Here is a 24,531-nt window from a genome sequence, read left to right as displayed (position 1 = left end):
GCAAAAGGTGGCTACTTTCAAGAGCCTAGAATATAAGACATATTTTCAGTTGTTTCACACTTTTTTGTTAAGTATATAATTCCACATGTGTTAATTCATAGTTTTGATGCCTTCAGTGTGAATGTACAATTTTCATAGTCATGAAAATACAGAAAAATCTTTAAATGAGGTGTGTCCAAACTTTTGGTCTGTACTGTATGTGCCACCTACTAGTCCCTAAAGAAATGTTGTTTCTACAGAGCCCCTATAGTCCAATACAGTTTCTTCTCTTATGGTCCTCCACTGACCTCTGCTTCCAAATCTGGGTTCACACGAGTGTATAACAAAAATAGTTTGCGTTTCATCCAGAAAACTCAACACTCGGCCCGAAAATACAGTCATGTGAAACTACCCTTACAGAAAGATACCCGTCAACCATTTATATTAATACAAAAGATATCAGTATATTTCAACATGCACGCGCAGAACGAAGACAAGACCCTCGTAGTTGTGTGTAAATCATGGATTAAGAGACAATTGTCCTTATCAGGACTACAGTTGCTTGCTGATAAAATGGCCTCATTTTTTGGGAAAGAAATAATGATTTAAATACCGAGTTTAGACTAGGTTTATGTTTTATAAGCCAATAAATTAATCTCCCAGAGAGCAAACCTGGTTAAAAGAAAGAAGAAAAATCTGATCTGCACTGTGCACATGAGGACAAAGTTAGGATGGCTAAATTGTAAGCAAATATAACATAAAAACTTTTATTTTTTACATAAAGTAAATTGTAGCTGTTTCACGTTGAGACTGTAGAAAACACAGTTGTAAAGTAATTTCTCATACTCAATCCTTAAAAGGGTCATCCGGTCCAAATCGATAATTCTGCAGACACTCTGTGTGACTGCAGACTTATGAATCCCCCCAGTGCACGCACTGTGTGCTGCGGGGGTTCCCCAGTTTTTGAGCTGGGAACGGAGGGTACGTATGTGTTATAAATCCCCCCGGCGAGAGCAAGTCCAGTGGGCACAGCCTCGTTCCATACACTTGTATTGAGTGAGGTCGCGCCTCGTCTAGTGATGCGGCTGTCCAGTGGGTGTGGTCGACTAGTGGGCGTGGCTGACTAGTGGGTGTGGCCCACTGGACAGACTCTGGCCGGGGATATGTATAACTGATACATACCCTCCGTTCCTGTCTCAAACACTGGCGAACCCTCGCAGCACACAGTGCGTGCACTGGGGGGATTTATAAGTCTGCAGTTAGGCTGTGTGCCCACGTAGCGTTTTTCAAGCGTATATGCTGCGGAATTTCCGCAGCGTAAACGCTTGAAAAACGCATGTAGATCCGCACCCCATGGTCCCCAATGGCATTCCGCAATGTCAATGCCCATGCTGCGGATTTTTCCGCAGCGTATATGCTGCAGTCAAAAATCCGCAGCATGTTCATTAATTTTGCGGAAGCGCTGCGGAATCAATGTGCGGATGGTACCCAAGTCTGGAGGAGAGGAGACTCTCCTCCAGACCTGGGTACCAAAGAACCTGTAAAAAAAAGAATAAAATAAAGTTTATACTTATCTTCTGATGTTTTCCCTCCGTCGCGCTGTTGTCTGAAGGACCTGCCACGTCATTGAGTCATGTGACCCACCACATGACTCAATGACGTCACCGCAGGTCCTGCACACAACAGCGTGAGCCGCTCAAGACTCCGGACGGGGCAGAGAATGCATCAGAAGGTGAGTATAAAGTTTATTTTTTTATTTTTTACCATTCTGAACAAGTTGTCAAGCACTTTTCCAAGTGATGCTTGGAGAAGTGCTTGATAACCCGCATGCGGAAATGCATGCAAAGACGCCTCACAAACGCTTCTACCTGGCGGGAAAACCGCATGTAATATCCGCATGCGATTTTCCCGCCAGGGAGAAGCGTAAAAAATATGCTTCAGGTCCGCAACGTGGGCACATAGCCTAACACAGTGACTGCAGACTTATCGATTTGGACCGGACAACCCCTTTAAGTGCAGCTTTTACACTAAAGTAAGTGGTAACTGTATGGTATCGGGAGTGCTGACAACACTTAGTCCACTTAGTCGGTCCTTGGAGAATTGGTGGGGTCTCCTTGGACTTAAAAGCATCACCCTAGTATTTGTAGTAAAACATAGAGAGATCTGGCATTTCTGGGGATATCACTGATCCCATGTAGGAGTATGTTAAAGTCTTCAGAATCCACATGAGGTTACTACAGCTTCTTAGTATTGGACATGGGGATAAATAATCAAAGTCTCTTTCTTCATTTCCTAGAAGTGTAAAAACACCATCTGGTCCTGGAACAGGGCTATGCACAGCATTATTCCACATCCAAGTAGGAAACCAATGCTGTGGAGAATGCAGTCCGTTCCTTGGCAGTGGTCTGAAGCCTTACGATACAGCATTTGCGGAAGCTAAATGCAAAGGAAATAAAAGCAGAAGAATATATGTTAGTTGGGGTTTATTATTTGGAATATTATAAAAGAACTAATTGACCCCATTTTTTTTTCATTTTTGGGAATTAGTCTATTGCATAGAATTTTTCTGACAAAAACATATACAGTGTGACATGATGAAAGCCCAGATTTCTTCTGAACTGTAGCTCTCAAGGCAAGCAGATAAGCCCTCTTTCAGATCTGCCCATAGGCAATTCCTGCAGTACACTTCTACAGTGTATAAGGGGAAGGCCTGGTGTAAAAAAATATTTTCCAAAAATTATACTAGTGTTGTCCAACACTAAAATAGGATCTACAGTTATGAGCAAAATAATGGCAATGTGTTTAAAACAACTGAGAAAAAGCTCAGTCCTCATAATAGCATTTATCTCCATATACACAAAGGCACTGAGAGCTGCACAATCAATTCCAAATGCAACATGAACAAAATATCAAATTTTAAACTGAAAATGAAGAAAAAGGAATAATAGACTGCTCAAAAATATAGCAGTGTCTGCATTTTCATTTACAAACTGGAATATTAACAGTATAAACTATAATTTGTTTCCAGACTTAGCTTTTCTGTTAATCACTGAACTAATACTTAGTTGTATAACCTTTTTATTTCTGATAACTGCTTTACATCTGTGTGGCATGGAGTCCATGGGCGTACCCAGGATCAAAACTAAGGGGGGGCAAGCCATGGTTGTTCAGGTTGTAAAATTTTAAAACGAAAAAGGTGAATTAAATGAAAATTTTAAGAAAATTATATGTAATTATAGAAGTGCTTTATTAGTTATTACAATTATTTGCTTGCAAAAAATTTTGATTTTTATTCTAATTACATGTCTTATACTAATATCATTTTTCTTGGGTTTGAAGAAAACTTGTTCAAAACTTTAGTTTCAATCCAGTCCTGATTTTCCTGGAAGAATTTCCGATGAATGCTCATCAAACACAATCCAGTCAGTCTGTCCTCTCCCACTGTACTTCTGAGCCAGGTCTTTACCCTTTGAAGGGTACTGAAAGATCGTTCAACAGTAGCTGTGGTGGACGAGAAAGCACTTAAAATGAAGAGTGCGTGCCTTGTTGCAGAAAAAAAAAATATTAGCCTCCTCAAAAAGTGCAGCCACTTCAATGTCTTTTAATTTGTCTTCTGCTAAATCCTTCTTTTTCCACAGATTATACCACAAATCTAATTCTGCGTCTCCTCCACAGCTGTGTTGCAATTCTGTCATGTGAGAGAATCAGAGCACTGACACTCGGATCACACTCGCAGCAGAACAGGAGCCGAGTGTCATTAGCATATCGCATCCGATGCTCTATGCTCGTGTTTTGGTTTTTTATTGCACATTTTTTAGCAAACGTATAAAATGAATGGTGTCAGTCAAAAGTATCACTGGTTCCAAAAAAAGAAAAAGGAAGAAGGGAGGGAAAGACAAAAGCGCAGAAATTAAAAAGAAAACAAATAACACGGACAGGTGCGTATAATAATTTTTTTATTTTATTCTTACACCAGGACACAGCTGGAGTAGAATACTACTCATCATTGTCCCTTGCTGATGCTGATCGCAGCGCCGGCAGGGGACAATGATGAGGGCAGTGTTCAGCACCTGGCGCTTGGGAACAGCGCTAACTGTACACTGATTCCCAGGCACCGGTACGTGTCACACTGATGACACACGGATGTCAACCATGTGTCATCAGTACGGGATGTTTTGTGGCCCGTGCAGTGTGTAAAAAACTGACATGTCAGCGTGTTTTGCCCACGGACACACGGTCTGTGGAAACACACTGTCATGTGCGCAGACCCATTCACTGGCAGGGGAGTGAGGTTTAAAGCGCCACTCCAGCAGCAAAATAAAAAACTGCAGGAGTGGAGCTTTAACTACACTATCTAACAGCTTTTTTCCTTTTCTGCTTCCTTTTGACGACGCTTCATTTGAGAATCCCATTGTCTACTGGGATGCTCAAACGGTGATCATCAGATAAAAATTGGAATCATTCCCACCTTTACCCTAGTGAACAATAAAGAAGTGTTCAAAAAAATAAAATCACATTTGGTATCAACGTGTCCACAAAAGTACGATCTCTAAAAACTACAAGGGCTCGCTGACACACGAGCGAATAAATCAGACAAGTGCAATACGATAAAAAAATAGGATTGTACTTGAGCAGTGTAACACTATGGGGCAGTGTAACACTATGGGGCAGTGCACTCAAATGTCACCTGAGTGCAGTGCAATTCCACGGACACCGGAAATGGAGGAGATGGAGAAATTACTTTCTCCGTCTCCTCCACAGCTGTGTTGCAATTCTGTCATGTGAGAGAATCGGAGCACAGAGCACTGACACTCGGATCACACTCGCAGCAGAGCAGGAGCCGAGTGTCATTAGCATATCGCATCCGATGCTCTATGCTCGTGGTTTTTTTTTTATTGCACATTTTTTAGTAAACCGTATAAAATGGATGGTGTCAGTCAAAAGTATCACTGGTTCCAAAAAAAAAGGAAGACGGGAGGGAAAGACGAAAGCGCAGAAATTAAAAAAAAAAAAAAAATAGCATTATTATAATAACATAGCCCACTGCTTATGGGGTTAAATGCTCGGCCATGTCAGGTAGGGCCGTGTGACACTCAGTGCTGCTTATTATACTCTATTTTATATATATACCTCCATTTATTACCCTGAGCTGCTGCCTCCTCTCCTGCCGCACATCCACCCCCTGTCCTGTCTGACGCTGATAATAGAAGTGTCACACTGCTGTCAGTGACTCCAGCCCCAAGGTGGGTACGCCCATGATGGAGTCAACTAACATCTGACACCTGTGAACACATTTTCCAGCCCAAGCTGACCGGACTACATTCCACAGTTCTTTTGTATTCTTAGATTTTGTATCAAAAACAGCATTTTGATGTCACCTCACAAATTCTCATTCGGATTGAGGTCTGGGGATTGGGCTGGCTACTCCATAACATCAATCTTGTAGGTCTGGAACTAGGATTTTTCCCAATTGCTGGTGTGTTTGGGGTCATTGTGACGCGCCCCCTGGGCCGTGTGTGCATGTGCGTGGGTTACCCAGAGCCGGGTCTCTGGGGGGTTGTAGTCTCCGTGGCGGTGACCCGGTCCGTGGCTCAGGGTGGTCAGACCAGTGGCCGTCTGTTTTATGTTTTAGGTTAATGTCAGACTACGCCACCCGTGGATTGCGGTCAGGGTGTACCGCCGCTGCGAGGCAGACCGCTGAGGCTGGTGTTGTGTGCGCAGCAGAGGATGGGACAACTCCCCACGGGAGGAGTATAGCCTCAGGGCAGTGAGTGTGGATGATGGGAGTGATGGTGCACGGGTGAAGCAGGAACGACTCAGAGTCTTTGCAGTGCAGTTCAGGGTCTTTACTGATTATGATAAGGCAGACCCTCCCAGGAGTACTGGCTAGCATAAGGGGCCTGGTCAGTCTGTGAACAAACAGGAGTTCCCCTGGCCAGGTGGAGTTGTAGGCCTCCACGTATATCTGCACTCTTCCTGGCTACCTTGCTGTAAGCAAGTGGAAGCAGCCCACGTCCCTGAGTATACCGTGTGGTGCTCACCCGTATGGCTGGTGACTTGGACCCTCTGGTAGCTTCAGCTCCTCGATGGCGGTACCGGTCCCTTGTGTGTGACTGAGCCTCCGGGCTTCCTATGGCCAGAGGACCTGGAATCCCCTGCCGGCTGGTTTCTGCTGCTGGACTTAGAGATCCCCACAGCCTCGGACTCCGTTGTCTGGTCGTAGTGTCTTCAGCCAGGACGAGCAATATCTGCTTCCAGTCCATGGCACTCAGCTCCTGCTCCTACAGAGCTCCTAGCTGTTGCTTTCCCTGTGTCTGCTTGTTCTTCACTCTCCCTCTGCTTTCTCTCTAACCCCGCCCCAGATCCAGTTTATATAGGGCAGGTTCCTCCCCTATCTGGTCTGGGACAGGAGGTGTTGCATGTTCAAGGGCTCCTGACCAGGGAACCTCCCACTTGCTCTCAGACGTGATATTTCTATCACTGTGGCAACCAGACCCCTGGGGTGCCACAATTGTCCTGCTGAAACACCCATACCAAGGCCATTTTTCTTCAGCATAAGGCAACATGACCTCTTCCTTTATTTTGATACTTTCAAACTGGTCCATAGTGCCTGATATGTGATAAATGGGCACAGCTCCATAATATGAGAAACATCCACAAACCATTATACTTGCACCTACATGTTTTAGTCTTCACAGAGTACGGTGGCTTGAATTCAGTGTTTATCGGTCGTTTCACAAACCGTCTGCGGCCTTTAGACCCAATAAGAACAATCTTGCCTTCATCTGCTCATTGAATGTTGCGCCACTTCTCTTTTGGACAGTCAATGTGTTCTTTGGCAAACTGTAACCTTTTCAACATGTCTTTTTTTTCAGTAATGGTACTTTATGAGGGTTTCTTACAAATAGTTTTGCTTCACGTAGACGTCTTCTGATCGTTGCCGCACTCCCAGGTAACTGAAGAACTTCTTTGCTCTCCCTGGACCTGATCATTGGATGCTTCTTTGCCATTCTTGTGATTCCGTACTTTATGCGGATGGTAGTATTTCTTTTCCTACCACGTGTTTTGGGTTTTACTTGCCATTTTAAAGCATTGGAAATCTTTTTAGCTGAGCAGCCAATTATTTTCTGCACTTTTTTATATGTTTTATCAACTTATTGATCAAAAGTTCTTTCTCCTTCAGTACAATGTCTGGAACGATCAATTTTACTCACTGAGCAAGAGCTAATACCAGCAGGTACATTTGCTGCCCTCCTTTAAAAAAGGGCTATAATTGACACCTATTTCTTCACAAAATGACCTAACTAATTGAATGCCGCACTGCTATTAATTAGATCACTCCCTTTCAATAAGTGAGTCAATTACACCCAATTAGCAGTGTGCATATCATGACTGTTGATTATGTTGGTTGCCCATCACTTGCCTACACCTAGTCATGATTTTTTTTCGTATGTTGTATGACCTTTTCTGCCAAAAACAGTACTTAAAAACATTAGTGATGTAAGACTGCAATTGTTTTGCACATAACTGAAGCTGCAATTCCACACATAACCCATGTAAAAGAGTGGCTCTGATTGTGGAACAAAACAGACATATTTTTAACATTTCAAACAACCTTTTCAATGTAATTAATTCTATTCTATCATAAAGCGGTCATTAAGTCATCTTGGAAGACAATTTAAAACCCCATATACACATGGTGTACTAAAAATGATATCCCTGGTCACTAATTTATCCGCCCTACACTAAACACCATTCAAGTATTCACACAAAAAAAAAACAATGTGTAAAAAAGCTTAGAGAGTGAGATGCATAAAAAACTTTCTCCCAACAAAATAACAGATCACAATCTGCACCCTCAACTGATCAGCTGTTATTAGCCCTGGCTAGTTGCAATCATTGAACTATACTGTGCTATTCAGCTCTGTTAAATGTGTAGTATCTACTGCTGAGAGCTGCAGATCAGTACATTTTGTGTTCAATACAAGCAGCAACCGCTACACATTGAATGGAGCTGGACTGTTCAACTGTGCTCAATATTTGCATTCAGCTGCCACCAGAGCAAACAGTTGATCAATGAGGCCATTTGATATTATGCCACCAAAGAGTGAATTTCTAGGTTACCCAGGAACTAAAGAAGAGAAGACAGAATAGGCACTATATTCACATGCATTAGATTTGTCCCAAAACCTTCTGCAATTTTCCTCATTGTCTGAATTGGACTTGTAAAAATCCATGTGCTTTCTGCATAAATGTGTGTATAAGGCCATGTTCCCCTGTAGTGTAAATTCTGTGGGGGGGTTTCTGCATTTTTGGTGTTCAAAATTTGTTTTGTTCAACAGTTCAAGTAAAGTGTATGTAATTTCATGAAAACCCACTGTCTGTGTAAATACACCGTTGAACTGTGCATTTTTTATGTGTTTTTTCCCCTATACGCTTTTGTGGGGAACCGGAAAAAAAAAATACATGTAAAAAACGAAGCTGCATTTTTAACTACAGAAACCCAGTGTTTATGTACTAGAAAACGCATTTTGGCTTTATTCACACATCAGTATTTTTGATCAGTATTTCTATGCCAAAACCAGTAGTGTCTTCAAAACACAGAACAGGTGTAAATCTTTCAGGTATAGTTTTTCTTTCTACACTCCACTCCTGGTTTTGGCATACAAGCACTAATGCAAAATACTGAACAAATACGGACGTGTGAATGAAGCCTAACAAAAATGCTGCTTCAAATCAGCACCAAAAATGCATAAAAAAAGAAAGTAGCATAAACACAATAATCAGAACAGATTGGTATTACAAATTTTGGTGCGGACACCTGCACAAAAAAGTAACATAAAAGCTTAACACTTACACTACATGGGAACATAGCCTAAATCAAATTTTCAGTTACATAAATATTTGCAACACATTTGTCGTGTGAACTAGAATATTTTACTTGCTTATACAACTTTCAGTTCAGTAGTAAAGGACAAAACTCACAGTGTAAGCAAAAAAAAACAACAACCAAAACTAGAAAAGAACTGTGACATATGGAAGTGTAAATTTATATTCCCACAAATTATGCAATTATCAATGTAATGTTGACCTACCATATCTACAAGCGCCACATATAGAAATATTCCAGCAGTAGCTGAAAATATCCAGGGAGTGACTTGATTTGAATGCTGGCTGGCGATGGCTCCGGCCACCATACCCAGATATGAGAGCAACGCAGACATCAGGCTGAAAAATAAGACTTTTCTCATCCGGACACCAGTTTGAAGCAAGACTGCAAAATCACCTGAAAAAGATAATAAATATTCATCTTAAAACTTCAAAACAAATTTAAGATCTACTGTGTATAAAAAAAAAATCCCTTCCTTTGATAACCGGAGAAGAAAAATCCAGTGTAATTGACTTCTAAAATTGTTATTTTTATTGCAAAAATAAATAAATATATATATATGAAGAAATAAAAAGAAAAGGAAAAAATTCCAAGAGACAATTAAGTGTGAACTACCAGAAAAATGCTCAGAAACAGAAGCGTTTCGGAAAAACCTTCCTCAATCCTTGTCCTTATCTTTTGGTTTACGCTGGAATTTTCTTCTCTGGATTTCTTACTGCAGCACTGCTGGATCCGTGTGTCTTTGGCAATCTGATAGTGGGTGAGCTGACTTTCTTTCCCTTTTTTCTATTCCTTTGATAATGTTTTGGTAAATGGCAATTACCATTTTAATACAACTGTGCGGATTCTGATGCAATTAGCGGAAAGCAGCACGTGAACAACAGTGTACAAAATTAATACAAATTGAAAAAGACCACGATACTCTTCCACCTGGTGCTTCAGTGCTCCCTTGAATGTTAAAGCACCACTCCAGCTTTTGTGTTTTTTTTTATTTAAGCACTGGAGTGGTGCCACTAATCTAAGATCCCTGATCTAAGATTATACTTACCAGCCGCCATCTTCAGCTGCTCCCAGCACCACTCCGGTCCTCCGCCATCTTGTGACCGCTACTTGTTACTAACCAAAAGTCAGAGGTAATAGTCACAAGCTCTCAATGTAAATCTATGAGAGGTTCGTTCTGGCCTCCTTCGGGCTCTCTTAGATTTACATTGAGTTGTGACTTCCGGATCGCCCATCAAACACTGAAGCAATCTGGAAGGTCACAAACTGCTGGAGACTGACTTGAGAGGCACAGATAAAAGATGAAGACAGCGGCAAGTAAATATAAGACGAGGGGCAGGGAACTTATTTTATTCCAGCGCTGGAGTGGTGCTACTAATCTAACCCAAGCCTCCTGCGATGACAATTCCCCACATATGACGGCTGTAGCAGTAACAGGAGACTAGTAGCACATGACTTTGCCCCCATAGACTTCAATTTAGGCTGTGTGCAGCTGTGTCTGACATGTGACATGTCTGGGATTTTGCCATTTTCAGCCAAATCATGCATCATGATCATCAACAGCCCCTTCGTGGCCCCCAATACACCTTTTTACTTACCTGAAAAAAAAGAAAATAGTATCCGTCAACAAGTGAAAAGGTGACTGTCAGCCTATACTACAGCAGATATCCTACTGCATCAGCCAGAATCTGTGTTGGCACCAATCATGGCCATTTAACCCCCTAGATGCTGCTGTCAATGGCAACACTGGCATGTACATGGTTAACAAAATGAAAGGGCTCCTGCTTTAATCCAATCGGCACACCGAGCTCATGATTGTGAGGTTCTGATGATTCCCATGGCAATCCAAGGCCAAATAATGGCCATCTTCATCTGTCAGCTGTGGTGGCTTGTTAGGATGTTAGCAACATTTTAGTAGAAAAAAAAATAGAATTTTTAATTTCATTACAATCTATATTAATACCTGGGAAGTACCTGAGAGGTTTACAAACTACCTGACAGCAGTTTTGAATACTTTCAGGGGTGCGGTTTTAAAAATGGTATAATTTTTGGGGGGATTTACATTATATAGGTTCCTCAAAGTCAGCACAAAACTGAAGTTCTCTAAACCACATATGTCAAACTCTGGCTCATGAGCCAAATCTGGCCCGTAGGGTGGTTTTATTTGGCCCTCGACACCAGAACCCCCACCCCTATGTGGGGCCCATAATTCTGTATGGAGGATTATGTGGGGCCCATTATTCTGTATGGAGGACTATGTGGGGCCCATTATACTGTATGGAGGATTATGTGGGGCCCATTATTCTGTATGGAGGACTATGTGGGGCCCATTATTCTATATGGAGGACTATGTGGGGCCCGCTATTCTGTATGGAGGACTATGTGGGGCCCGCTATTATGTATGGAGGACTATATGGGGCCCGCTATTCTGTATGGAGGACTATGTGGGGCCCGTTATTCTGTATGGCGGACTATATGGGGCCCGTTATTCTGTATGGAGGACTATGTTTGGCCCATTATACTCTATGGAGGACTATGTGAGGCCCATTATTCTGTATGGAGGACTATGTTGGGCCCATTATTCTGTATGGAGGACTATATGGGGCCCATTATTCTGTATGGAGGACTATGTAGGGCCCGCTATTCTGTATGGAGGACTATGTGGGGCCCGTTATTCTGTATGGAGGACTATATGGGGCCCGTCATTCTGTATGAAGGACTATGTTGGGCCCATTATACTCTATGGAGGACTATGTGAGGCCCATTATACTCTATGGAGGACTATGTGGGGCCCATTATTCTGTATGGAGGACTATATTGGGCCCATTATTCTGTATGGAGGACTATGTGGGACCCGTTATTCTGTATGGAGAACTATGGGGTGCCCATTATTCTGTATGGAGGACTATATGGGGCTCATTATTCTGTATGGAGGACTATTCAGGACCCGTTATTCTGTATGGAGAACTATGGGGGGGCCCATTATTCTGTATGGAGGACTATATGGGGCCCATTATTCTGTATGGAGGACTATGTAGGGCCCGCTATTCTGTATGGAGGACTATGTGGGGCCCGTTATTCTGTATGGAGGACTATGTGGGGCCCGTCATTCTGTATGGAGGACTATGTTGGGCCCATTATACTCTATGGAGGACTATGTGGGGCCCATTATTCTGTATGGAGGACTATATTGGGCCCATTATTCTGTATGGAGGACTATGTGGGACCCGTTATTCTGTATGGAGAACTATGGGGTGCCCATTATTCTGTATGGAGGACTATATGGGGCCCATTATTCTGTATGGAGGACTATTCAGGACCCGTTATTCTGTATGGAGAACTATGGGGGGGCCCATTATTCTGTATGGAGGACTATATGAGGCCCATTATTCTGTATGGAGGACTATGTGGGACCCGTTTTTCTGTATGGAGAAATATGGGGGGCCCATTATTTTGTATGGAGGACTGTGTGGGGCCCATTATTCTGTATGCAGGACTATATGGGGCCCATTATTCTGTATGGAGGACTATGCAGGACCCGTTATTCTGTATGGAGAACTATGGGGGGCCCATTATTCTGTATGGAGGACTATGTGGGGCCCATTATTCTATATGTAGGACTATGTGGGGCCCATTATTCTGTATGGAGGACTATGTTGGGCCCATTATACTCTATGGAGGACTATGTGGGGCCATTATTCTGTATGGAGGACTATGTGGGGCCCATTATTCTTTATGGAGGACTATGTTGGGCCCATTATTCTGTATGGAGGACTATATGGGGCCCATTATTCTGTATGGAGAACTATGTGGGACCCGTTATTCTGTATGGAGAACTATGGGGTGCCCATTATTCTGTATGGAGGACTATATGGGGCCCATTATTCTGTATGGAGGACTATGCAGGACTCGTTATTCTGTATGGAGAACTATGGGGGGCCCATTATTCTGTATGGAGGACTATATGAGGCCCATTATTCTGTATGGAGGACTATGTGGGACCCGTTTTTCTGTATAGAGAAATATGGGGGGCCCATTATACTGTATGGAGGACTGTGTGGTGCCCATTATTCTGTATGGAGGATTATATGGTGTCCATTATTCAGTATGGAGGACTATATGGTGTCCATTATTCTGTATGGAGGACTATATGGTGTCCATTATTCTGTATGGAGGACTATGTGGGACCCGTTATTCTGTATGGAGAACTATGGGGGGCCTATTATTCTGTATGGAGGACTAAATGGGGCCCATTATTCTGTATGGATGACTTTGTGGGCCCATTATGGTTATAGGAAGTTTCGCCCCCAGCAGTTCGCCCCCAGGTACATTTCGCCCCCGCACATTTCACCCCCAGGAAGATTCGCCCCTGCACATTTCAACCCCGCACGTTTCGCCCCCGGACGGGGGAGAACTGGGGGCGATATGGGCGGAGGTGAAATGTGCGGGGGCAAAACATCCTGGGGGCCAAATGCTGGGGACGAAATGTGAGGGGCGAAATGTACCCGGGGCGAACTGCTGGGGGCGAAGCATCCAATTCCCACTTTTCCTCAGCTCTGCCCCACTTAATTGATTAACAGATCTGGTTTCATTTTGGCCAGCACCATCTAAACTAAAATCCCACACATGCACAGAGCTAGCCTTAGGCTACATTCACACATTCAGTATTTGGACAGTATTTTCCATCAGTATGTGTAAGCCAAAACCAGGTGAGGAACAATTCATAGGAAAAGTATAATAGAAACATGTCACCACTTCTGCATTAGTGACCCACTCCTGGTTTTGGCTTACACATACTGCACTGACTTTATCAGTCGTTCAAGACCAAATGTATAGATGGCGTAGAGTAGGAGTCTCAAGACAAAACCTTGGAGGACACCAATGGAAAGAGGTCATGATGACGAGGTCATATTGGAATGGGAGACGCTAAATGTGCGATTAGTGAGGTATGAGGAGATCCAGGAGAGGGCAGTGTTTATATATTTACTGCAAAACCAAAGTTTAATCTTGATGCCTACAGACTAGTCCAGGAGCTCAGTCTCCCATCTCTGCACTTCACTAGTCTGATGCCCACAGTGGTAGTGATTGACAAACCAGCATGAGCAAAGAGAGGAGGAGGAAGAGAACAATTCGTCCCTCTCCTCCTCCCTGCACATACACTGTGGGCTTCATACTAGTGATGTGCAGAGATGAGTAGCGGCACTCCTGGACTAGTCTGGGTACCAGTGCACCAAGGTTAAACTTCAGTTCTGCAGTGAATATATTATATACAGTTTAGACCAAAAGTTTGGACACACCTTCTCATTTAAAGCTTTTTCTGTATTTTCATGACTATGAAAATTGTACATTCACACTGAAGGCATCAAAACTATGAATTACCACATGTGGAATTATATACTTAACAAAAAAGTGTGAAACAACTGAAAATATGTCTTATATTCTAGGTTCTTCAAAGTAGCCACCTTTTGCTTTGATGACTGCTTTGCACACTCTTGGCATTCTCTTGATGAGCTTCAAGAGGTAGTCACCGGAAATGGTCTTCCAACAATCTTGAAGGAGTTCCCAGAGATGCTTGGCACTTGTTGGCCCTTTTGCCTTCACTCTGCGGTCCAGCTCACCCCAAACCATCTCGATTGGGTTCAGATCTGGTGACTGGAGGCCAGGTCATCTGGCATAGCATCCCATCACTCTCCCTCTTGGTCAAATAGCCCTTACACAGCCTGGAGGTGTGTTTGGGGTCATTGTCCTGTTGAAAAATAAATGATGGTCCAACTAAACGCAAACCGGATGGAATAGCATGCCGCTGCAAGATGCTGTGGTAGCCATGTTGGTTCAGTATGCCTTCAATTTTGAATAAATCCCCAACAGTGTCACCAGCAAAGCACCCCCACACCATCACACCTCCTCCTCCATGCTTCACGGTGGGAACCAGGCATGTAGAGTCCATCCGTTCACCTTTTATGCGTTGCAAAAATATATGGTGGTTGGAACCCAAGATCTCAAATTTGGACTCATCAGACCAAAGCACAGATTTCCACTGGTCTAATGTCCATTCCTTGTGTTCTTTAGCCCAAACAAGTCTCTTCTGCTTGCTGCCTGTCCTTAGCAGTGGTTTCCTAGCAGCTATTTTACCATGAAGGCCTGTTGCACAAAGTGTCCTCTTAACAGTTGTTGTAGAGATGTGTCTGCTGCTAGAACTCTGTGTGGCATTGACCTGGTCTCTAATCTGAGCTGCTGTTAACCTGCGATTTCTGAGGCTGGTGACTCAGATAAACTTATCCTCAGAAGCAGAGGTGACTCTTGGTCTTCGTTTTCTGGGGCGGTCCTCATGTGAGCCAGTTTCTTTGTAGCGCTTGATGTTTTTTGCAACTGCACTTGGGGACACTTTCAAAGTGTCCCCAATTTTTTGCACTGACTGACCTTCATTTCTTAAAGTAATGATGGCCACTCGTTTTTCTTTATTTAGCTGCTTTTTTCTTGCCATAATACAAATTCTAACAGTCTATTCAGTAGGACTATCAGCTGTGTATCCACCAGACTTCTGCACAACACAACTGATGGTCCCAACCCCATTTATAAGGCAAGAAATCCCACTTATTAAACCTGACAGGGCACACCTGTGAAGTGAAAACCATTTCCGGTGACTACCTCTTGAAGCTCATTAAGAGAATGCCAAGAGTGTGCAAAGCAGTCATCAAAGCAAAAGGTGGCTACTTTGAAGAACCTAGAATATAAGGAAAAAAAAATCGGTAATGGTTCGGTGGAACCCTCAGGCAGAAGAAGCCTTTCAGTCCATGAAATTGGCCCTGTGTGGACAGCCTTTCCTCATCAGCCCCAACTTCAAGGAAATCTTCATTGTACAAACAGATGCCTCGGAGGTAGGCTTAGGGGCGGTATTGTCACAAAAAGTGAATGGTGAAGAGCACCCGGTCAACTACTTGAGTAGAAAACTTGTCCCGGCAGAGAAAAACTATAGCGTGGTAGAGAAAGAGTGTTTGGCTATTAAGTGGGCCTTGGAATCGCTACGTTATTATTTACTCGGGCATCAGTTCCGCTTGGTGACGGACCACTCACGCTTGGTATGGATGGAGAATGCCAAGGAGAGGAATGCGCGAGTCACCAGGTGGTTCCTGTCACTGCAAAATTTCAGTTTCTCTGTAGAACATCGCCCTGGGAAGTTGCAAGCAAATGCGGATGCCCTGTCACGGGCACCCTGTATGGTGGCAAATGTTCAACCCCACAAGTTTGAACAGAGGGTGGGATATGTGAGGCAGTGACCAGGATCGTATACGAGGGATGCTATATCTCCCCCAGAATGTGTACAGAGACCTATTAAAACCTTTGGAGTGCATTGCAGCCACAGACACACCTGCGGCTGCAATGCAGGAATGAAGGTGAACATTGACCTAGTGAGGCTATCTGGCTAAGTCAGATTAGTAAAAACCCGGCAGGGCCTTCATTTCTTGGAGGAGGTCACAGGAAGCAGTGGGGCGGCCTCCTCCCTCCAACCCGGGTTTTCCAGTGGCTCTTGCCACAGGTCCTTTAAAAACCCTGCATTAAGGATTAGTGTTGTTCTATGTTGGAACCTGCTAGGAGCACAGCAGGGGGGCACAGCAGGATTGAGTGTGGCTGAACCCACGCCTGGGAAGGCTTTGCACCTGTCCAGCTCTGAGCGACCAAGCGCAGCCATTGCCCCCGACAACCGTTGTTTATGGACTGATGTTAAGGTGGCTGCGAACCGGAGGACTTTTCTGTTACCCTTGAGTTGTTGAATGAAGCGGTTTATGTTGGACTTGCTTGGGTCACTGCCTCAGTTACTGCACGGTGTGAACACCGCCGCCTTACAGTTTGGTGGAGAATGCGGGCATTGTGACTGAGACATACCCCCACCGGCAGCTGCATGACCACAGTCCGGCCTGCCACCTTTCAGTTCCAACCCATGGACAAAATGGAACTGTATAAGCAGCTGGTACTCACCCAGCAGCAGCAAAAAAAAAACGAATTGTTGCTGCAACAGATTGCTGCCTTGGGGGAGATGTCGACGGCACCAGCCCTGGAACGTTGAGAGGCCCGGGACAAGGTTCGCTCAGCGTTGAGGAAGATGGGACCAGAGGACAATGTGGAAGCCTTCCTGACCATTTATGAGCACACAGTGGAGCGGGAAAACCTACCGGCTGGCCAGTGGGCAGAAGAAGTGTAGACTCTGTTTCTGGTCGGCGATGCCCAAAAGGCTTACTTCGACCTCAGTCGGGAGGACGCCCAGGACTACCAGAAGCTCAAAGGTGAGATCCTTGCCCGACTAGGGGTCAATACATATGTGAGGGCTCAGCGTGTATTTTCATGGGCCTATGTGGAGACCCGACCCGCCCGGTCTCAGGCTTATGACCTCCTGCAGCTGGTAAAGAGGTGGCTCCAGCCTGAGGCTTTGTCTCCAGCCCAGATGGTGGAGAGGGTGGTGGTTGACCGGCTGGTGAGGACTCTGCCAGCCGCTATCCAACCTTGGGTGGGGCAAGGGGACCCTGACACACTCGACCAGGTGGTCAGCCTGATCGAGCGCTACTCGGCCACTCAAGACTTTATCCGGGACTCTGCCCCCTCGTGGCTGTCACGCCATTTCCTGCCAACCCAGGAACCGGGAAAGAGGTCGCGTCCCTCTGCTGAGGACAGTCAGCACCGTACCCGTGCTGAAGGGATACCCCGGAATGAGAGTGGCAGGAGACCGGTTCCCTCCCAAACAGTCATAAGACCTAACAGTACCTCCCCCATTAGGTGCTGGCGGTGTCAGGGGCCGGGACATGTGGTTGCTAACTGCCCCCTGACTACGGAACCCATGGACTGCAGGTATAACCGCCGGGTCTCAATGTACGCCCAGACCGTCTGCACGGCGGGCGCCGACCCTCAGGTCAGTGAACTTCAACTATGCCAGGTACTGGCTAATGGGTACCCCACGGAGGCCCTCTTAGACTCGGGGAGCCTAGTGACTTTGGAACATAGGTCGCTGGTGGCAGGAGACAACCCCAGTGGACAGACAGTCGGGGTTGTGTGTATCCATGGGGACCTCCGAGAGTACCCAACTGCGAAGGTAGTTTTGTCCACGCCATGTGGAGATATAAAACATGTGGTGGGGGTGGTAAAAACCTCTTCCCTATGGGACTGTGTTGGGAAGAGACTTGCCCCTGTTCTGGACCCTGTGGAAAAACAAAATCCACTCTCCCCCGGTAAAATGTATTACAGGCGCTGTACCCGACGAACCAGAGTCAGGGGTACCTGCCGTAGGGGTGTCCAACCTAGGGACAGAGTGTGACCCCGATAGGTTTCCCTTAAAGGGGCAGGCAGGAGAGGTCGAGGAGACCCCATTGATCCCCGAGCTGGAAGTGTCCCGGGACACACTTGGGAAGGCTCAGCTACAGGATCCCACCATGACTCGGGCGCGGGAAAGGGTGGTAGAGGTAAATGGCGTAGCTCAACAGCCCGGTGCAGATACTGTATTTCCACGCATGGTAGTCAATGGTGAGTTGCTCTTTAGAGTAGACAAAATCATGGACGAGGTAGTGGAACACTTAGTGGTACCTCAGTCGTACCATCGGGCGGTTCTGGAGTTGGCACACACACACCTGCTGGGTGGACTTAGGGGTTAAAAAGACGCAAGAGCGTATTTTGCAGCAGTTCTTTTGGCCGGGGATTTTCGGGGAGGTCCAAAGGTACTGCGAATCCTGCCCCGAATGTCAGTTGACCACACCCACCGCAAGTTTCCGTAGCCCATTGGTACCCCTGCCAGTGATAGAGGTACCTTTTGAACGGATTGCAATGGGCTTGGTAGGGCCCATTGTAAAATCCGCCCGTGGCCACCAACCTATACTCGTGGTCGTCGACTATGCCACCCGGTACCCGGAGGCTATACCGCTACGCCACACCTCGGCAAAACTGATTGCACGGGAGCTGTTTGCCATGTTCTGTCGCCTTGGACTATCTAAGGAGATCCTGATGGATCAGGGGACCCCTTTTATGTCCAAAGTGACAAGGGAACTGTGCAAACTGCTAAAAATTAAACAATTGCGCACCTTGGTGTACCACCCTCAAACCGAAGGGCTAGTAGAAAGGTTCAATAAAATCCTCAAGTCCATGTTAAAAAAGGTGGTTTCTAAGGACGGAAGGGATTGGGACATGTTGCTACCCTATTTGATGTTCGCCGTCCGTGAGGTACCCCAGGCTTCCACAGGGTTCTCTCCCTTTGAGTTATGGTACGGCAGACACCCTAGGGGTCTGTTGGACGTAGCCAAAGAGACATGGGAACAAGAGCCGACTCCACATAGGAGTATAATTGAACACGTGGCTAGTATGCAGGACCGGATCACAGCGGTCATGCCTATCATGAAAGAACATCTGTTAGATGCCCAGGCAGCCCAGAGGTGCACATATAATAAAAGAGCCAGAGTCAGGTCTTTTAACAAGGGCGATCGGGTGTTAGTACTGGTACCCACAGCCGAGAGTAAGCTCATGGCCATGTGGCAAGGGCCATATGAGGTTCGAGAAAAGTTGGGGGAGGTAAATTACCGGGTGTATCAGCCTGGAAGGAGGAAACCTGAGTAGCTTTACCATGTAAACCTGCTAAAACCTTGGAAAGATCGAGTGTGTTTAGTTACAGACGTCACTCCGGCCATATCGCCAGAGAGTTCTCTACCTTCAGCCAGGGATGCATCCAGAGAGGTCAGGATAAGTGATGCTCTCACTAAACAGCAGCGACGGGAGGCTTGCTCGCTGGTGCAGCAGAATACAGACGTGTTCTCAGAGCTACCGGGTAGGACTACAGTTCTCCAACATGACATTGTCACCGAACCTGGGGTAAGGGTGCAAATGAGACCGTACCGGGTACCCGAAGACCGGAGGCAAGCCATCACGGCTGAGGTGAAACAGATGCTCCAGTTAGGCATCATCGAGGAATCACGGAGTGAGTGGGCTAGCCCCATCGTACTGATTCCGAAACCAGACGGATCGTTATGCTTCTGTAACGATTTCCGAAAACTAAATGAAGTGTCGAAGTTTGACCTTTATCAGATGCCCAGGGTGGATGAGCTGATTGAGAAGCTGGGGCAGGCCCAGTACTTTACCTCGCTCGATCTCACCACGGGTTACTGGCAGGTACCTCTCACAGAATCGGCAAAGGAAAAGACCACCTTCGTAACTTCAGAGGGTCTATATCACTATGTGGTCTTACCCCTTTGGGTTACATGGGGCCCCGGCTACATTCCAGAGGTTGATGGACATAGTGCTCAAGCCTCATCAGGAGTACGCGTCCGCGTATCTAGATGATATTATCATCTTTAGCACCGACTGCCATACCCACCTATCACAGGTACAAGCGGTGCTGGATTCTCTCAGAACCGCGGGGTTAACAGCAAACCAAAAAAAATGTGCAATAGGGCTAGAGGAAGCCCGATATTTGGGGTATGTGATAGGCAGAGGAGTTATCAAGCCCCAAATCAATAAAGTTGAGGCCACAAAAAACTGGCCTAAACCGTCAAGTACAAAGCAGGTGAGGGCGTTCCTTGGCATCCTTGGGAACTACTGCCGGTTTATGCCTAATTTTGCTGGGAGAACGGCGGCCCTGACCGATCTCTTGAAAGGAAAAAAAAAAAAAAAAAAAAAAAAAAAATCGGTAATGGTTCGGTGGAACCCTCAGGCAGAAGAAGCCTTTCAGTCCATGAAATTGGCCCTGTGTGGACAACCGGTCCTCATCAGCCCCAACTTCAAGGAAACCTTCATTGTACAAACAGATGCCTCGGAGGTAGGCCTAGGGGCGGTATTGTCACAAAAAGTGAATGGTGAAGAGCACCCGGTCAACTACTTGAGTAGAAAACTTGTCCCGGCAGAGAAAATCTATAGCGTGGTAGAGAAAGAGTGTTTGGCTATTAAGTGGGCCTTGGAATCGCTACGTTATTATTTACTCGGGCATCAGTTCCGCTTGGTGACGGACCACTCACCCTTGGTATGGATGGAGAATGCCAAGGAGAGGAATGTGCGAGTCACCAGGTGGTTCCTGTCACTGCAAAATTTCAGTTTCTCTGTAGAACATCGCCCTGGGAAGTTGCAAGCAAATGCGGATGCCCTGTCACGGGCACCCTGTATGGTGGCAAATGTTCAACCCCACAAGTTTGAACAGAGGGGGGGATATGTGAGGCAGTGACCAGGATCGTCTACGAGGGACGCTATATCTCCCCCAGAATGTGTACAGAGACCTATTAAAACCTTTGGAGTGCATTGCAGTCACAGACACACCTGCGGCTGCAATGCAGGAATGAAGGTGAACATTGACCTAGTGAGGCTATCTGGCTAAGTCAGATTAGTAAAAACCCGGCAGGGCCTTCATTTCTTGGAGGAGGTCACAGGAGGCAGTGGGGCGGCCTCCTTCCCTCCAACCCGGGTTTTCCAGTGGCTCTTGCCACAGGTCCTTTAAAAACCCTGCATTAAGGAGTAGTGTTGTTCTATGTTGGAACCTTCTTGGAGCACAGCAGGAAAGCGCAGCAGGATTGAGTGTGGCTGAACCCACGCTTGGGAAGGCTTTGCACCTGTCCAGGTCTGAGCGGCCCGGTGCAGCAGTTGCCCCCGGCAGCCGTTGTTTATGGACTGATGTTAACCCGGCTGCGAACCGGAGGACTTTTCTGTTACCCGTGAGTTGCTGAATAAAGCTGCTTATGTTGGACTTTCTTGGGTCACTGCCTCAGTTACTGCACGGTGTGAACATCGCCGCCTTACAAATAATACAAAAGCCCTTAAATTTTATCAACGCAGGTGCTCAAATTGTTTTCCATTACAATTTGCACAGCATTAAAGTCTGCCTCTTAAGCTTCGACAAACTTTTATGCACAAGTCTCTTTGGGCATTAATTTCTTGACATGCATCTCTTATGTAATTTTTCAAATCACTGACACTTTTTGGTTTTCGACTATAAACTTTGTCCTTGAGTACTCCCCAAATCAAGTGGGCCTCTTCCGCCAATCCATTTATTAGGAAATGTTTCATCAGGATACTCAGGACTACTCTTGAATAATGTGGAGGGGCCCCATCTTGTTGGAAATAAAGGTCATTTGAATTAGGCTGTTGCTGTAACTGGGGAACAACTTGATTCATTAGAATTTTGAGATACTTATCTCCTGTGACTGTTCCATTAAAAAATATTGGTCCTAAAACACCAACACTTGAAATACCACCCCAAACATTGACACCAGGCTCATTTAGTTGTTGCTGTAATGTTAAATGCATGTTCTCAATATACCAGTAAATACAATTATGCATGTTAATATGGCCGGATAATTTGAAAGAAGCTTCATCACTCCACATAATGTTATCTAAAATTACTGGATTTTCTTCATTTTCATTAAGCATAATCTCACTAAATTGCAGCCGCCTGTCTGGATCATCCTCCAATAAACCATGAATTAGACGTGGACGATAAGCTTTCCACCCAATAGATTTCAGGATTCGCATTATAGAAGCTCGTGAAATTCCCAATTCCAAAGAGGCTCTTCTGGTGGACTTTTTTGGACTCTGAACAAATGTTTCAGCAACAAGTTGTTTATTATCTTCTGTACAGACTGTTTTGGGTCGACCAGTTTTTGGAGCATTAAGGATTGAGCCAGTGGCATTGAATTTGTCACGAATGCGGTAAATGGTTTGTCTCTTTGGGGCTTGAGTACCAAATGTTTCAACCCAATTTGCTCTAATGGTTTCAGCATTTTGAGATTTCCAATACTCTGTTAAAATCCATTTTCTTTGATCTGTATTTAAATTATTTGCCATTATGTGTTATCTGAAAAGAAAACAGATTTGGGGGAGATCTATCTGTGAAAACCAAATCTGTGAAACTGGCTCAGTTGCCCTTAGCAACCAATCAGATTCCACCTTTCATTTTCCAAAGAGTCTGTGAGGAATGAAAAGTGGAATCTGATTGATTGCTAAGGGCAACTGAGCCAGTTTCACTTTACACCATATTTGACAAATCTCCCCCTACTTTTGGACAACCCTGTGTGTACATGTATATGTATGTATGTATGAATATATATGTATGTATGTATGTATGTATGTATGTATGTATGAATGAATGAATGAATGAATGAATGAATGTATGTATGAATATATATATATATATATATATATATATATATATATATATATATATATATATATATATATATATATATATATATATATATATATATATATATATATATACACATACATATACATACACACACACGCACACACACACACACACACTACAGACCAAAAGTTTGGACACACCTTCTCATTTAAAGAGATTTCTGTATTTTCATGACTATGAAAATTGTACATTCACACTGAAGGCATCAAAACTATGAATTAACACATGTGGAATTATATACTTAATAAAAAAGTGTGAAACAACTGAAAATATGTCTTATATTCTAGGTTCTTCAAAGTAGCCACCTTTTGCTTTGATGACTGCTTTGCACACTCTTGGCATTCTCTTGATGAGCTTCAAGAGGTAGTCACCGGAAATGATTTTCACTTCACAGGTGTGCCCTGTCAGGTTTAATAAGTGGGATTTCTTGCCTTATAAATGGGGTTGGGACCATCAGTTGTGTTGTGCAGAAGTCTGGTGGATACACAGCTGATAGTCCTACTGAATAGACTGTTAGAATTTGTATTATGGCAAGAAAAAAAGCAGCTAAGTAAAGAAAAATGAGTGGCCATCATTACTTTAAGAAATGAAGGTCAGTCAATGCGAAAAATTGGGAAAACTTTGAAAGTGTCCCCAAGTGCAGTTGCAAAAACAATCAAGCGCTACAAAGAAACTGGCTCACATGAATGAATGTACAATTTTCATAGTCATGAAAATACAGAAAAATCTTTAAATGAGAAGGTGTGTCCAAACTTTTGGTCTGTACTATATATATATATATATATATATATATACATACACACACACATACATACACGTTATTAGGGGGTTGATATAGCACTTCTAACCCAATATGGGTGGGTGGGGGGAATCGGTGCGCAAGTGGAAACCACAGTAACTCTTTTCTAACTAAACTAGCACTGGAGGACAGTCAGAAAAGGGCCCCTGTACAAGAACAGTATATGTGCCCTTAGCAGCCCAATAGCTCATCATAATGCACAATTAGACCTGCTTTTGAGGTGCATATGAGCCCCCTTACCATTTGGGCCCCTGTGTAGCTGCGCAGGTTGCATCAATAGTATTTCCGCCCCTGCATGATAGAGTAATAAGAACCCTAGCCACGAAGTTCAGCATTCTTGAATACGTTGCAAAAAAAAAAAAATGAGGCCATAGTCACGTGTAGCATAAATGCTGCATTTTATATGGAAACTTAAACAAGTAAGAAACCACACATCAATAAACTGTTCACATTTTTGCACGAGCATTCACCAATAAAGAAGAGTTTATTGATCCACTTTTCTTACTTAAGTTTCCATGTAGTTGCGTTTTTGTCCCGTAGGATAGCATTGGTCCGAGTGCGATCTGATGTTTTGTCGGATCACACACGGAACGGAAATACGGTCACCTGCACAAGCCCATAGGCAGTGATAGGTATGGAGGAATCAGGTCTTTTCCCCGTTTTGTGCGTTTTCCTGTTTATTTTATGCCTGCTCGGTGGGTGCAG

The 24,531-nt window shown here is 44.6% G+C and overlaps 1 protein-coding gene across 2 annotated transcripts in view; it reads right to left on the bottom strand.

Moving 5' to 3' along the window:
• Nucleotides 1-719: 719 nt before the first annotated feature.
• Nucleotides 720-24,531, bottom strand: part of SLC39A5 (solute carrier family 39 member 5) — an 83,454-nt gene continuing 59,642 nt past the window's right edge. For both annotated transcript variants that reach the window (XM_073663741.1, XM_073663742.1), the window contains exons 11-12: nt 9,075-9,265; nt 720-2,415 (exon numbers count right to left, since the gene is read on the bottom strand). In XM_073663741.1, coding sequence (XP_073519842.1) covers nt 2,272-2,415; nt 9,075-9,265 — 335 coding nt within the window. In that variant the 3' untranslated portion in view covers nt 720-2,271. The remainder of the gene's footprint in view (nt 2,416-9,074; nt 9,266-24,531) is intronic.

The sequence above is a fragment of the Phyllobates terribilis genome, unplaced genomic scaffold (assembly GCF_046119375.1).
Source record: "Phyllobates terribilis strain yellow unplaced genomic scaffold, ASM4611937v1 Scaffold_2__4_contigs__length_985480577, whole genome shotgun sequence".
Lineage (NCBI taxonomy): Eukaryota > Metazoa > Chordata > Amphibia > Anura > Dendrobatidae > Phyllobates > Phyllobates terribilis.
Note: the sequence above shows the minus strand (reverse complement) of the source record. Positions and strands in the feature narration are given on the sequence as shown.